Raw genomic sequence first — 17,294 nt, 5'->3', positions numbered from 1 at the left:
TATGTTAACGCAACACGTCATGGCAAAAGTCATTCAAATAACTATAACATATAGAACATGCTAAACGTTTACCAAACGATCTGTCACTCCCGATCGCTAAATCCCATGAAATCTTCCTCCTCGGTGTCGCCTCTGGTATGCGCCGCTAGCGTCCATTCTTTCTGCTGCTCGATCGCCGTTTTCTGGTGCATATTTCACTACGTCCAGCTTGTAATCTGCAGTATATGATTTCCTTTTCGGTGCCATTGTACTTCAGTCCTTCTTAGTTTTTATAAGTTACCGCCAATGTTGCTGTGATCTATTTTAATAGCTCCGGCAGTAGTGTATAGCATATAGCAGTTAGCATTCCAAAACCCACAATGCACTTCTGCCATGACCCGCCCCCGCTGAATTCTTATTGGTTGGCGTGTGAGTGACGATTGCTGACGTGTGTGTGACGATTGTGGACATTTTGTTCGTCGCTCACGCAAATTAGATAAATAATATTATTTGATATTTTACGGTAATAAGTTATTTCACACATAAGTCGCTCCGGAGTATACGTCGCACCCACGGCCAAACTATGAAAAAAACCTCGACTTATAGTCCGAAAAATACGGTATATACAATGTTTGATCAAAACAAAGTCATTCGTACACAAGAGCTTTTAAATAATTTGGTGTTTCCTCTTTAAATTCTCCTGTGTCCAGGGAATTATTCCCTGAGTTTTTAAATATTAACCAAAAGTAATAATTTTTGAAAACATTGATTTAATCACACTAGTATCAATCATACAGTGTACTGCTAATCCATGGTATTGACACCACTAATTTATGAATCGATCCGCCCTCCGCTTACGTGTTGTGTACTTCCAGCAGCAGCAATGCTGATACATCACCTATTGCTGTAACATTTATCCTCTCTTTCTACCCCTTTTAATCTACTTGATAATTTCCTGTTAGTAGCTGCTTACTTTATGCTGGAACATGCTTCCATCTACACTTCATCAATTTTACTAAGCACTTATTTCTGTGTGTTTTCAAGCTAGCTTAGCTATTAGCATGCCTGCTCCTGGCTTGCGCCATTGTGTGTAACATGTTTAGCCTCGTCCCCCAGTAGTAATGATTCTTAAACTAAGAAATACGGTTTATTGCTATAATGGCGGTGAACTTTGCTCAAAAAGGTTCATTATGTCTTCTTATTCATATACTTTTCTTATAATCATACCATGGTCTGATTACAAGAACATTTGAAAAAGTAGGTGAATATTATTTTTAGCTGAAGGGAGTTGCTCCACAGTGTGTATAGAAACATACAATTAGCTGCTAGTTTGTCAGTTAGTGAACTAAAAATAAACAGTGTCAGCAAGGCGGCATCTGCATTTGTGATCGGTATTAAAAGACTTTACTGTAATAGTCAATGGCAGTCACATACTTTTTCATAAGAATCGGCCAGTTCTGATGGGTGGCACGATCAGTAGGCACATCCCTAATCTATATACCAAATAATATATTGTGAGAATAGGTTTGAATCAAGAATCACTTCTTAATAGAATTGTCACACCAATAATTGAATTAGATTACTTTGTAAATTGTTGTAAGATTCACATCTTTATAAGGGGGTAAACTTCCATAATCAGCAGGATGTCCTGTATTTTCCTCCCTGTATATCATGGAGTAAGTGTATGTACATTTCTTTCAGGAAGCATTTCCAACCAAGTTTTTCATGAAATTTTGCTGGACACTTGCTTGAATACATCATCTCAATGCTGGCCTCAGGACTTTGGCAAGAAACGCAAGAAGGACACTCTCAAGTGTTCTCAGGCAGAGGGCAAGCGCTCCAAACCACAGCGGAAGGAAACTCTTGAGGTGTGAGCAATCACTAACCCACTGATATGTTGTGATTTTTTTGGCTCTCCCCAATGTGGAGATCGCTACACTCTTTACTACACTGAAAAAACAACATTGCTGATTTTGGAGGGGTTGAATAATACAGAGTGCAACTGTAGATCCAATGCGGTTGCTGAAGAATTTCTGTGAATTATAAGACCTTTGTCTGTTAGCTTCATATGGATGTGGATGAAGAAGAAGAAGAGGAGGAAGAAGAGCTTCATTTCTCCTGCCAAGATCTGAGCAAGATCAGAGAAGCACTGGTTCTTCTGCTTCAAAGTCTTCTAAGACTTCTGCAGACATTTGCACTCAAAGACAAACCACAAAGTTCCAGCAGTTGCACCCAGGTAATGATGAAATCTTCCTAGCAAAGTTTTTTTTATCCAACTACTTGGCTATTTATTAAACCTTGTTTTATTTTGTCTGCAGCTTTTTAGCAAGCTGCTTTACTTTGAGCCAGTCATTAGCGAGCTAAGTTTTGATGCTGGGAAGTAAGTGGTAATATTTTTGCTTGATTTTCTATGCATTAAACTGATATTGTGGCTATGTTGTTTGCATGCAGAGATGTCACAAAACTGCAGAGCATCCCAGAGATGGCTTTTTATGGCTTGCAGCTGCTTTGCACACCAAAACATGGAGACCAGAGAGAAGTATTTTTCAATCTTTTTGTTCCATGTCAGAATGTACAAGTCTGTTACATTGAGCATTGTTTTCTCTAATTTACCGGGCGAAGTAGGAAGTGTGCATGCAGAAAGGACAGTTGAGTTTACTCTAAATTATCACGATTAATTTTTTCATATCATCCGATCTCGATTAATATTAATAAATCAGATTGTCCAGTGCCGGATTATAACAAGTATTGTTGCATCCCTACTGTTTAGTACTGCAGTATCTTGTAACAGACATTTCTACTATGTTAAGGTAATAATATATGCTTACATTTGACAACTGTCAGTTTTTTCTTATATATATTGTGCCGAACTAGAGGTGCAATGGCACAGGTAACCCACGCTCCGATCCGTACCTCGGTGTTAGGGCCACGGTTTTGCTTTTAGTACATTTTGTGGGAGTAAAGATATTTTCCCCTCGTTCTAGTTTTGTTTTGCTTGTCATTAAAAAGTGCATTCTGCAGTAAACAAAGTATCAGTGGTGTACTGAATACTACAATACTTTTACTTCAAGTTAACATTTACTAAACAACGCTTTCAAGTTGTAAATTATTATTTGTATTATTTAATTACTTTTATACATAAGTGCGTCTTACCAGTGCTTTGGCAAACGGCAAGCGGTGACCCAGATTGTGGAGTTTTTTAAAAACTCAAATACTGTAGCGTATATCTTGAACAAAATTACATTAAAGTGCAAGTTAAATATGAGGTACTGTAAAATGTGTATCAACAATCATCAACAAGTTTAATGATTATTTCAGGAAGAAAATGTTTTTTTTATTCACAAACTCAAAAATTATTTGAACACATTGTCCGTAAGTTTTTTAGTACGCAGTGTCTGTAAGTTTGTTAGTACATGTTATGTCAGAGGAGTTGTTGAATCTTTGTAGACACATAAACAAAAAGTCTGATTAAAAACATTTAGATATAAAAATGCCTTTTTCTTATGAAATTAGTGGGTGTGTTTATTCTCCCAATCGGGACCAAAAAAAGACTCCTGTGCATGCCTGCAAGTCCTCATTCAGGGCAAGATTACTGTTGCGCTGCAGCAGATAGTGAAACTAAAGCCTGTCACAAAAGCTGCTGCTCCATTTAAATGTTGTTTCAACTTTTATGCTCGTGTTAATCATATTTCTTTATTTTGTTCTTCTGGGCTGCATTTCCTGAAATGTGTAAGGGGAAAAGGCACAACGCTGATTGAAAAATAATTACGTCGTGACCACCTTGATTTTTGAGCAGTCAAACGGGAGGTTGTGCACATACACAAACACTTTCACACACACACACACACACACACACACACACACACACACACACACACACACACACACACTAACAGACACACACAGGATCGCGGTCAATAATGGTGGATTGTTCTGTGCAGGATTATACCAAGCGTGGTTGCTTCCGTACTGTTTACTACTGCAGTAATGTCTAATTTGATGGAGGACATATGCTAACAGCTGATCACCGTAATCAAACTCAAATTATCCATCCATCCATTTTCTCCCGCTTATTCCCTTCGGGGTCACGGGGGGTGCTGGAGCCTATCTCAGCTACAATCGAGCGGAAGGCGGGGTACACCCTGGACAAGTCGCCACCTCATCACAGGGCCAACACAGATAGACAGACAACATTCACACTCACATTCACACAGTAGGGCCAATTTAGTGTTGCCAATCAACCTATTCCCAGGTGCATGTCTTTGGAGGTGGGAGGAAGCCGGAGTACCCGGAGGAAACCCACGCAGTCACGGGGAGAACATGCAAACTCCACACAGAAAGATCCCGAGCCAGGGATTGAACTCAGGACTACTCAGGACCTTTGTATTGTGAGGCAGACGCACTAACCCGTCTGCCACCGTGCTGCCCCAAACTCAAATTAATCACGATCATATAACCCAGCCCTAGGATACAACGCCGGTGACCAAAAACATCTGCCCAGCACGAGACAATGCGGCTTACGGAGACTGCGGTTTTTACGTTTGTGGATGTCTGAGGGTGTATGCTTGTGCGCTTGCGTGCATTTTTAAGGTAGCGAAAAGCCCTCCGTACGACGTAATGTGCTTCTACCCCTCTGCATTGTTGTAGGTGGAGCACAGAAAAAAAATCAACATGTCAAATACTAGAACAATTTGAGAAACAACATTTTTAAGTAGTATCAACCTAATCCAAATGCACCTTGCGAGAGACAGCGTCTCACTGACTGGAAGTTCTGCTCTCAATACGACTCGCAGGCACTGAATGTCTTTGTGACTGAACTATAGGTCCATACTGGAAGAATACATTCACCTACTAAGTTAATCGGGAAAAAATACTTCTTTATATCTAAATATTTCTAAATCACAGTAGTTGTTTTTCCTCTTCAACTCCTCAGCACATTAATGTACTTTCATTAAATATAGGCTGTTTGAGTTTTACAGAATCCACAATTTGGGGCACTGCTCACCACTGGTGAGAAGCACAGATGTACAATGGAGGCAATTGACACTATTAAAAGTGTTGTGTAACTGTTAACTTGAAAGAAAAGTATACAGTACACTACTGATATTTACCTCAAAATTCAGTTTTGCTGACAAGCATAAAAATAAAAGCTTTGAGAGGAAAAAGGATTTTACACCCCAAAAATGTAAAGAAACAAAACCGAAAAACCTTGACCCAAAAACTTTATTGTGGACCGTACTGTGGATTATCTGTATTGTTGCACCCCTTGATTGCTGATTTTGTTTTGGTGTGATTGAATCATTCAGCAGCTTGTTATGCTTTTGCAATTAAGAGATTATTGATTGACCACCTCCTCGTCATCTTCACATCGTCCGCGTAGACATTACAGTACGATCTCTATTAGGGATGTCCCGATCCAGGTTTTTGCACTTCCGATCCGATACCGATATTGTTTTTGCACTTCCGATCCGATACCGACCGATACCGATACTGAACGATACTGGCCTATCCAAGCATGTATTAAAGTTTAAAGTTATTTAGCCTACTTAGTTGTCAGAATCATGTTAAAAAGGGTTTTAGTACTCTTGATAACAACTAGCCAGCTGAATTAGGTGAGTTTGAATAATACACAATGGTTGGTCACAAGAAACTGACCTGTTTATTCAAGGATAAACACAAAATAGACAAAATTATACATGACAAACAGAAATGGCATCATTGAACTAGGGCTGGGCGATATGGCCTTTTTTAATATTGCGATATTTTAAGGCCATATTGCGATACACAATATATATCTCGATATTTTGCCTTAGCCTTGAATGAACACTTGATGCATATAATCACAGCAGTATGATGATTCTATGTGTTTTGATTGATTGATTGAGACTTTTGTCAGTAGGTTGCACAGTGAAGTACATATTCCGTACAATTGACCACTAAATGGTAACACCCCAATTGCGATACATGATATATACCTCCTAGAGATGCGCGGATAGGCAATTATTTCATCCGCAACCGCATCAGAAAGTCGTCAACCATCCGCCATCCACCCGATGTAACATTTGACCAGAACCGCATCCGCCCGCACCCGCCCGTTGTTATATATCTAATATAGACGATGCAAGGCATTAGTGAGGTTATAAAGCTTTTGCCTGTTAAAGAAAGGAGACTGATCCAATGCAGCACAGACATTCGCGTGCCACGCTGTCACGGCCCAGACGCACACCAGTGCGCAATCATATGGGAGCCGCGCTGAGCGCACCTCCAAGCGCGTCTCGCTGCCGGCGACGGCCGGGTATGGGCCCGAGGCTCCAGCGCCATCCATTTTCAGGGCTAGTTGATTCGGCAGGTGGGTTGTTACACACTCCTTAGCGCAGTGGTTCTCAAACTTTTTTTGTCATCCCCCACTTTGGACAAGGGGGAGTTTTCAAGCCCCACCTGCCCCCATCGCCCCAACAGAACGCTAATGCCAAGCTTAACATTTTCAAATTTATTGAACATCAAGTAACATCAAGTTCTATACATTCAAACTCAATAACATAACATAACATCAAGTTCAATAATAAATAAAATAACTGTGCAGCTGTGGTATAACTTGCATCAAGTTCAATAATAAATAAAATAACTAAGCATGACTGACACCAGGTCTATTGCAGCGGGGAGAATGAGCTGCTCAGCAATTGTGTGAGGTGTCATGTACTGTTTTGTCATGTCCGAGCCACCGTAGCATGTGTTCAGTGTGTGACGTCACGGGAGGGAGGGAGAGTTTGGACTCTCGAAGTTGTTAATAAACGGGAGCGATCCGAGGCATTGAGTTGAAACGTGTTGCCTGATTATTATTAAATTAAGACACCTAAATAAGCACATAGGTGAAACCGACATAACATGTGTTTTTTTGCATTGTGCAATTCTGTATGCAACTCTAAATGAAGCCATTTGAGCGTTACTGTTTACTGATGTAGCTTTTACCATGCGCTTCTCCTGTTGACGGTACTCTGTCAGTTTTCTTTGAAAGAAATCAAGTGGCTTATTGACGTGATTGGGGTGTGTGGTCTCGAGGTGTCTCTTTAATTTGTTGGGTCTCATGCTGTCTGCTGCTAGCGCTTTTAGACACAGAACACACAGGGGTCTCTCCTCTGCCTCCACCACCACTGCCGTGAATCCAAGAGCAAGATACCCTTCATCATATTTTATTTTCGGTTGGCTTTATGGTTGATTAGGCCCGTCAGATTTTTGTTTTTCTGCAGGCGCTGGCTCTGGCTCTGGTTCGACGACCTTTGAGGTGCCAGTCACAAATGTATCCATTTTGTGTAATTGTGGTCCACACATTAGCCTGCTACCCATCCGCGCGAAAGTTTGATCCGCTTAGCCCCGCCCCCATTAGTTACTGTTGCTATGTCTGTCAAACTTTCGCTCCTACCGAAAAATTTAAAGCCTACAGGAAAAATAAGTAATTTACATTTATTTATATAGCAGAATCACAAAGTGATTTACAGTGTGTATAGAAAATGAAAGCATAGTAAAAAAAAAAAATCTAAGAATATAATTTAAAAAAAAAAAATTAAAGTGAAATGTCCTCCCGTTCCTCGCGCCCCACCTGTCATGTCTCTATTCCCCACCAGTGGGGCGCGCCCCACACTTTGAGAAACGCTGCCTTAGCGGGTTCCGACTGACATGGCCACCGTCCTGCTGTCTATATCAACCAGGGTGAGCCCCACCCCTTTCGTGAGCGCACTGCGCGCGGAGTGACCCCTGTTACACGCCCCCGGCAACAGGGGTGGCGGGCAGGTAAGCTGCGCGGGCGGAGCGCGCGGAGTGACCCCTGTTACGAGCCCCCGGCCACGGGGGTGGCGGGCAGGTAAGCTGCTTACCTGCTGCGCGTGACGCCGGCCGCGGCGGGGTGTCGGTGCGGTGGTGACCCTGGACGTGCGTCGGGCCCTTCTCGCGGATCGCCTCAGCTACGGCTCCCGGTGGAGCCCTCTCGGGGGAAGGGGCCTCGGTCCCGGACCCCGGCGAGGCGTCCCTTCTCCGCTCCGTAAAAGTGTCCATCTCTTTTTTTTTTTTTTTTCTGTTGTGGCATATGCTGCAGGTGCCTGCTCGTTTTTCGTATGTGGGTAACAACATTTAACTATGTATATATATTTCCGAATTGGTTTAACTGCCACCCGCCTGAATCTATTTAAAATCTATTTTTTATTTTTTTCAACCGCCCGACCCGACCCGCGGATAAAATCTAATTTTTTTAAATTTCATCCGCCCGATCCGCGGATAATCCGCGGACTCCGCGGTTGTGCCCGCAAACCGCGCATCTCTAATACCTCCATATTTTGCCTTAGCCTTGAATGAACACTTGATGCATATAATCACAGCAGTATGATGATTCTATGTGTCTACATTAAAACATTCTTCTTCATACGGCATTAATATATGCTACTTTTAAACTTTCATGCAGAGAAGGAAATCACAACTAAAAAAATCACAATTTTTTTTTCATACAGTGTTTATCTGGAAATGTTTGCCTCGGCATTTTGATGGTGTGGACGTGTGGCACCGAATGGAGATAAGCATCTCAAAAGACGTTACAATATTTGAACAATGATGACGAAAACTATTTTCTCTGTCGTGTCCGTGTGTCAAAAATTGTTATGCGCTTATTTTTTTATTTGATTTTGTGCGTGGCATAGATTTGCCGTGCGCAGAGGACGTTTGAGCAGTGCGCAATTTATGGGGTCACATTAATGCCAAAATTCCAAGCGCAAAAAAATTGTTATCGCGCGCTGATTCTTCACTTCGTGCGCGCGCGACACCCTTTTGCGCGCGCGCGTGGTGCCTTTTTGCGCGCGCGTGGTACCTTTCTGTGCGCGCGCGGTGCCTTTCTGCGCGCGCGCTGTCTCGGTCTGTGCGCTCTCTGTGTACTCCTGGCATCTCTCCTCGCGCAGTCATGTTTTCTTTTTGGCACTTTGGGGTAGGGATGTCCCGATCCAGGTTTTTGCACTTCCGATCCGATACCGATATTGTTTTTGCATTTCCGAACCGATACTGACCGATACCGATACTGACCAATACTGGCCTATCCGAGCATGTAATAAAGTTTAAAGTTATTTAGCCTACTTAGTTGTCAGAATCATGTTGAAAAGGGTTTTAGTACTCTTGATAACAAGTAGCCAGCTGAATTAGGGGAGTTTGAATAATACACAATGGTTGGTAACAAGAAACTGACCTGTTTATTCAAGGATAAACACAAAATAGACAAAATTATACATGACAAACAGAAATGGCATCATTGAACTAGGGCTGGGCGATATGGCCTTTTTTAATATTGCGATATTTTAAGGCCATATTGCGATACACAATATATATCTCGATATTTTGCCTTAGCCTTGAATGAACACTTGATGCATATAATCACAGCAGTATGATGATTCTATGTGTTTTGATTGATTGATTGAGACTTTTGTCAGTAGGTTGCACAGTGAAGTACATATTCCGTACAATTGACCACTAAATGGTAACACCCCAATAAGTTTTTCAACTTGTTTAAGTCGGGGTCCACTTAAATTGATTCATGATACAGATATATACTATCAGATATATACTATCATCATAATACAGTCATCACACAAGATAATCACATTGAATTATTTACATTATTTATAATCCAGGGTGTGGAGGGGGGCGCCTGATGTAAGTGTCAAAAAGACATCCAAAAGAGTTTGATATGAGAATAAAAAGTTAAAATATAGGGTAGAAATGCACCCATATGCAGGAAATGTACCGGTAGTCTTGATTTTCAAAATGTTCTTTCAAGGCTTGCATGTCTACATTAAAACATTCTTCTTCATACTGCATTAATATATGCTACTTTTAAACTTTCATGCAGAGAAGGAAATCACAACTAAAAAAATCACAAATTTTTTCATACGGTGTTGATGTGGAAATTTTTGCCTGCCTCGGCATTTTGATGGTGTGGGCGTGTGGCACCGAATGGAGATAAGCGTCTCGACAGACGTCACAATATTTGAACAATGATGACGAAAACTGTTGTCTCTGTCGTGTCCGTGTGTCGAAAATTGTTATGCGCTTATTTTTTTTTTATTTGATTTTGTGCGTGGCATAGATTTGCCGTGCGCAGAGGACGCTTGAGCAGGCGCGCACCTTAGCGGCTGTGCTAGCATCACAGCTAACGTTAGCCATGCCGCTACCTCGCTCTTTGCTGGGAGAGGACGTATACGTATGTGACGTATGACGTGACAGTATGTGACGTATGTCGTGACAGTATGTGACGTGTGTAAGAAGGTGCGCTCGCTGTCTGTGAGAGGGAGACACAGGAAAGAGTGAGAAGAGCCTGTCGTGTAATGCCAGCAGCTAAAAGCAACTGCGTGAGAATTGTGGATGTGTTGAAGGTGTGCTGAAAAATGCGGAACGGAAATTACGGAGCAGCAGAAAAGTGGAATGTATTATTTAAATCGGTACGTTGGAAAACACGGACCGGAGTTTTTTTTAAAACTGGATCTGGATCTGCATTTTCCCATGCCTTGCCGATACGCAATTTTTGGCAAATATCGGCAGCCGATCCGATCCAAATATCGGATCGGGACATCCCTACTTTGGGGGCGGGTATGCTTAGACGGCCCCTCCTTTCTGATTGGCTCTGAGCATTTTTCATATGACCAATCATTCTCCAGCGTAGCAACGGTGTAGCCATCTTACCTCGGACAGCTAGCCTCAATCATTACATTGATGTCAATGGTACATGTACTAATTACATTACCATAACTTGCTCGATTTTGACCAATTTACAAACGGTTTGCCTTGTTACAAATCTTATTACATGTAGATATGACATAGGATGCTGTACCTGTTGAAATTACCTCTTTCGCTTTAAAAAAAAAATTACTTAATTGTGCAACATAGTTGTGTAGGGTCAGTGTTAGTCAGTTCTCTGATTATTTTAAACTGTTTCAGAATACATTATTAAAAGGCTATTTTTAACATTTTAAAAACAAAATTCAAATATTTCATTACTTTTATGGCTGAATCAAAAGAAATTCCATAAATTAGAAAACAAATGTTCAAGAAGAAGTGAAAATATAAAATAATGTTATGGTTGGATGTTATTGCTGGTGGACCAGTTTTGGCTGAAAGATGTGATTATGGTGTTGTCTTATTATTTATTTGGGTCACATTTTGTATTACCCTGTATTGTGTTTATGTGGTATGAAATAACCTTCATCAGCGCGCAACATTTTTTTTATCCACTTCTTCCTCCGTAAATCTTGATACATATTGACGATGACCCGCCCTGCTATACTTCTGATTGGCTCTCAGCATTTTTCGCCTGACCAATCAGAAAGAAGGGGCCGTCTAAACATACCCGCCCCTAAAGTGCCAAAACGAAACATGACAGCGCACAGACCGAGACGGCGCGCGCGCGCACGAAGTGGAGAATCAGCGCGCGATAACAGTTTTTATGCGCTCGGATTTTTGGCACTAATGTGACGCCATAGCAATTGCACAGGCGCGCACGGCTGCGCTAGCACCACAGCTAACGTTAGCCATGCTGCTACCTCTCTGCTGGGAGAGGGCGTATACGTATGTGACGTATGACGTGACGTGTGTCGTGACAGTATGTGACGTGTGTAAGAAGGTGTGCTTGCTGTCTGTGAGAAGGAGAGACAGGAAAGAGTGAGAAGAGCCTGTCTTGTAATGCCAGCAGCTAAAAGCAACTGCGTGAGAATCCACAGATGTGTGGATTTGTTGAAGGTGTGCTGGAAAATGCGGAACGGAAATTAGGGAGCAGTAGAAAAGTGGAATGTATTATTTATTCGGTGCGTTGGAAAACACGGACCGGAGTTTTTTTTAAACTGGATCTGGATTGGCATTTTCCCATGCTTTGCCGATACGCATTTTTTTTGCAAATATCGGCGACCGATCCGATCCAAATATCGGATCGGGACATCCCTAATCTCTATCCTGAGTAATGGTTGTGCAGTTGGAGCCACAAATGCAGCCATTATTGGTGTGTGTTTCTTCTTCCTCTGAGCTTTTTAAGGTGTTTTATTGTCACTTCCATAAGGATTGCTTTCTTGATAATAAGGACCTCCCTTTGCTTGGGAGACATAAGAGTTGACTAATAAACAACGTTATCCTTCACATTGTATGAATATGCAATGAAGAATTTATGCTGCGCGCACTCTGACTGGTTATGGAGCGAGTCTTGTGTTAAGGGACCAAAATAACGATTTTAATTAATACTTTATATGGGTTTGTACCCACGAACAGGTGGGTAAAGTATCTTGTGCAAGGACACAAAGGCAGTGACTAGGATGGCGGAAGCGGGAATTGAACCTGGAACCCTCAAGTTGCTGGCACGGCAGCCCTACCGAACGAGCCACGCCACCCCGTATATATAATGTATGAATGGATGTATTAGGTGTATAATATTTGGGAGGGTTCTAATCTTTTTATGGCTGTTAAGTAGAGGAGACATGGACATCAGCGTGCATGTACTGGAGCTTTATTTTTCAACTCACATGTGAGCAAATGCGCCACAGCGTCAATTCTGGTCTTTCAACAATCGCTATTTCTTCGGAATCAAAATATATATTCATATATTACTTATAGCCTATTATTTGAGCACTCTTGACAAGTGATGCATCGATAATTATGTCGTCTTAAATAAAAACCGAAACCGGATGTTGTGATGAAATATCCATTTCCGCTGGCGACTGCGTCTTTCCGGCGCACACGATTGATGTAGCTCCCCCAAAGCTGACGAACAAATCACATTCACGTTGCATTGCGTTTCGGCTGCAGTCCCATTCGAAAAGATCAGATTCCAATCGGATTCAGAACTACCTCCTGATGTGCCCTTAATCTGATGCAAAAAGATCAGATTCGAATCACTTTGGAACGATTAGACTGGCAAATGAAATCAGATCTGTGTCACTTGAGGGAAAAAAAAATCTGATTTGGTGTACAGTGTAAATAGGGCCGTAGAAACAGAAATATGTGTGAATAATGTGTATATACATGATATGTATAAAATGTATACTTACCGTAGGTCTGTTACCTACAGTTAACTTCTTGAGGAGGCCCCCGCCCTCTAATATCTATCATGTTTACTATGTAAGTAAACATTAAATAAATAAATAAATGGGTTGTACTTGTATAGCGCTTTTCTACCTTCAAGGTACTCAGAGCGCTTTGACACTACTTCCACATTTACCCATTCACACACACATTCACACACTGATGGAGGGAGCTGCCATGCAAGGCGCTAACCAGCACCCATCAGGAGCAAGGGTGAAGTGTCTTGCTCAGGACACAACGGACATGACGAGGTTGGTACTAGGTGGGGATTGAACCAGGGACCCTCGGGTTGCGCACGGCCACTCTCCCACTGCGCCACGCCGTCCCTAACATTGATTGATAATATAATGGTACTGGAAACACTGTCGAGGGCCACTCATAATTTGGTCTTTGCACTCAAACTGATTTTTCTCTTGTCCAGTCCTTGCGGAAGGTTTTCCACCATCTTCTTTACGTGATCTTGATGATGAATAAAGGGGACAGAAAGACGCCAACCTTGCTTGTGCCTAGTCAAGCAATTCTCACGACACGTAATCAAGCCATCCAATTTGTGTGGTAAGCAGTATTGAAATAATGTATGCACTGTAATAATAATGAAAGTAATAGAAAAAAAGTGTTCTGCTTCCTCAAGTGAGGATAGAGGGAATAGTGTCATAATGAAATACCTACATTTCAGGAGTGTAATTGATCAGCCCGAGAGGTTCATCTACATCAGTGGTGTGTAAACTTTTCCACTAGGGTTTTTTTATATTTCCCTACATTAGATTTGATTTGCTTATGTTTTAAGTTTTATCAACTTTTATGTACAGTGTATGAAAGTTGCCCACATTCTTTAATTTTTCTGTATGGGTCCTTAGTAGAAAACGTTTGGACACCACTGCTTTAGGACTTTAACCATGCTGTTTCTCCATACATTTATATTTTGCGGTGACCTGCAACGAACTTTGGGCTGCAAAAAGAAAATAAAACAGCCCTCATAACACCGCTAGCGGCCACAGCGTTAGCCAGTAGATACAACACAGCACTTCCTCATTATGCACCAATGACAGTTACGGTGAATGAGGTGTATTCAGAACTGCCCGAAATTATAAGCATCAACATTAGAACACAAGCAGGTAATTTTTTACACATTCTCTATTTTCTTTATTGCTGCTGGTTTGCTGCAATACCGTTATTACCACAATTTGTGGTGGAGTTTTAAAAATATATATTTGACTATTATTCAATTTATATAATTGAAGTATTTTTATAATTGGACTTTTCAACTTTAATTTAAAAATATTCCATAAAATGAAAAAGCATTGTTATTTTTAACAAACATTTGAATGTTTTCCATTTTTTATGTGCCGGTTTGGGCACCGTTTAAGCACCGGCCCGGTTTTTTAAGTACCGATTTGGTACTAGTATTGGTTAAAATGTAAAAAAATACTCATTCCTACTCCTGGTAATCATGTTCTACATAACATGACTACATTATTTGTTTTGAAATTAAGAGTTTAAGGTTTGACGTAACAGGCTTCTGTAGCGAGGCAGCACACAGTGCAGAGCAGTAATCTGGCCTAGTACTACAAATTTAGAATCCATATTTGTTTCCAAAGAGTTTGGTGACTATATGCCTTTAAGTACTGATTCTGTATTATGTCAATTTTGTTCTGCTAAAATGTAATTTTTTAAACAGTTTTACAAGTTGACAATAATTACGATGCTAATTTTTGTTAGCTAGTCAATGGGATCTGTCATTGTATGTTAGCAACATTTTTCTTGTATGGTTGCATTTTTCAGTTTCTACCAAACTGTATTGTCGATTTAAAATTATTCTTCATGTACTGTATGTGCACTTCATAGGTATATTATAGCACATTCTTTTGCGTGCTTACAGTAACTTCATTGTGGAAGCTATCAAACAACCTCAAGTTGGAAGTTTATTTTTATCTCTAATTTGAAGGTCTGTTTAAATTAATCATTTTTAAATTAACCAGGGGTGTACAAAGTGCGAACATTGTAGAAATAAAACAAACTATGAAAAATAGAAGAAAACAATAGAATGTTACAAGAAATATACATTTTCATACTAATGATACAAGATTTGTTTTAAAATATGTCTGACCGTTTTGTTTAGCCTTTAAAAAAATACTTAGCTAATTATGCAAAGTTTATGATGATGCCATTTTGACGCAGCCACAACTAGATTGCCGTTTTGTGTATTCATTAAAAATATATCAATCAATCAATTAAAGTGTATTTATATAGCCTTAAATCACGAGTGTCTCAAAGGGCTGCACAAGCCACAACGACATCCTCTGCTCAGATCCCACATCAGGGCAAGAAAAAATTCAACCCAATGGGATACAATGAGAAACTTTGGAGGGGATCGGGCAACCGGTGCAACGGACGTTGAGTGGATCTAGTTAATAGAAAATATCAAGGTTCCCCTTGTAGTGGGGTACTCATAATATTTCTTATTCAAGGTTGGCAAGTCTGAGACAACAATAATGATTTGTATTGTAAATTGTACTATAACATTTGCAATTACAGTCATATTGTGGAAGAGATGAAAGACCTGGCACTTCCTTTTGTACAAATCCTCCTGCAGCACATCTGTTACCAGGTGAGCTTTAGTCCAGATTTTTATTGATCTTTTGTGTTTTAGTATTTACAGTATGCCATCTGATCGTATTTACTGATTGATATATAGATGGTGGAGAAAAGTGAGTTTCGAAGTCATGGAGCCCAGGCTGTTGGTATGCTAACATCGCCGTTGTCAAATGCAGACTATGCCTGCTTTATCAAGTGGTTGTATAAGTTCTCAAGACACTCAAAGGTAACGTTTATTCTCTGAGCAATAATTGCAACATGTAACATATTTTCTAAAAAAATAAATAAAACAAAAACATTTATGAGCAGTTTTCAATGTTATAGACAAATGTAGCAATGTTAATGATGTTGTTGACTGGTTTGGTAGATGGCGTCTCGCCTGTTCTCTGTGGATGTGGGGATGGTTCTCCTGGGGCAGCCAGAGAGGGATAATGAGGATTGTATTGATCCAGAGCTTGCCTGCTACCTGCCTCACAAGTTTCTGATCCAGAGCCTGTTGTTTGCTCGGCGTTATGACCAATCGCCCACTGTCCAAGGCCACGCCCTAACATGCTTGGCCCAGTGTTTGGAGTTGCCTTCACTCAACGCCACCCGTGCTGTTCAAAGCCTCTTCTGTGCCAGTAATCCCAAATATTTTTTCTTTTAAAGTTGTAGTGATTATTTTATTTGTTATGGTTTTCTAAAACATTTTCGGTTTTCTGAACGTCTAAAGCACCATCTGTGTTGTACTTCTTTCAAATGATTCTAGTTAGTAAATGCTAAGTTAGTTTATTGCATGTGAATGTCTTTGAATTGAATTTTAAGGTCTCCCAAATGTTTCTGATGTAGGAGTGGGCGGTAGGGCTGCACAGTTAATCGGCATTGAATAATAATAATAATAATTTATATAGCGCTTTTCTAGACACTCAAAGCGCTTCACAGAAAAGTGAGAACCCATCTTTCATTCACTCCACATTCACATTTGTAGCCACAGCTGCTCTGGGGTAGACTGACAGAAGCGTGGCTGCCGGTTTGCCCCTCCGACCACCACCCATCATTTATTCACCAGTGTGAGCGGCACTGAGGGAAAGGGTGAAGTGTCCTGTCCAAGGACACAACGGCAGTGAATTGAATGACAAGAGGCGGGGAGCGAACCTGCAACCCTCAAATTCCTTGCACGGCCGCTCTACCCACCACGCCATGCCGCCCCAAGATAGACATCACGGTTTTAATTAGTGCTATAAATAACCACAATAGGCTGAGGTTTCTACATTTACATTTATTTACCCTTCAGTTACAATACAATGGTAAACAATTCTGTAAGAGAAATACAAGTTTATATCCTTTTTAAATGGTTATGTGCGTTATTCTTACATATTATGTTTACATTACATTATGAACATAGTATAGTTTTTGTCTGATAGTTTTTCAGGTTTAAAAGCATGATGTAGACAAACGCTCATAGTCTGTGCATACAGCCAAATATTTTTTTAAGTAAATTATTGCATTTTGTGCTAATGTGTGGCACCTTGATAATAATATGTTGATTGACAGTCTAAAACTAACATGTGTTCCTTCACTCATTATTCTCGCAGTTTATGCATTTTTATGGATAAAATATAAAAATCCCAATTTTGGAGAGAACAATC

The 17,294-nt window shown here is 40.6% G+C and overlaps 1 protein-coding gene across 3 annotated transcripts in view; it reads left to right on the top strand.

The window, feature by feature from the left end:
• The window catches only part of ncapd3 (non-SMC condensin II complex, subunit D3), a 121,329-nt gene that overhangs the window by 10,959 nt on the left and 93,076 nt on the right, over nt 1-17,294 (top strand). For all 3 annotated transcript variants that reach the window (XM_061964467.2, XM_061964451.1, XM_061964458.2), the window contains exons 4-11: nt 1,681-1,847; nt 2,042-2,215; nt 2,298-2,359; nt 2,431-2,518; nt 13,493-13,626; nt 15,607-15,679; nt 15,767-15,892; nt 16,034-16,286. In XM_061964467.2, the coding sequence (XP_061820451.1) occupies nt 1,681-1,847; nt 2,042-2,215; nt 2,298-2,359; nt 2,431-2,518; nt 13,493-13,626; nt 15,607-15,679; nt 15,767-15,892; nt 16,034-16,286 (1,077 nt within the window). The remainder of the gene's footprint in view (nt 1-1,680; nt 1,848-2,041; nt 2,216-2,297; nt 2,360-2,430; nt 2,519-13,492; nt 13,627-15,606; nt 15,680-15,766; nt 15,893-16,033; nt 16,287-17,294) is intronic.

This window comes from Nerophis lumbriciformis, linkage group LG02 (genome assembly GCF_033978685.3).
Source record: "Nerophis lumbriciformis linkage group LG02, RoL_Nlum_v2.1, whole genome shotgun sequence".
Taxonomy (NCBI): domain Eukaryota; kingdom Metazoa; phylum Chordata; class Actinopteri; order Syngnathiformes; family Syngnathidae; genus Nerophis; species Nerophis lumbriciformis.
The sequence above is the reverse complement of the archived record's forward strand: the minus strand, read 5'-3'. Positions and strand labels throughout refer to the sequence as shown.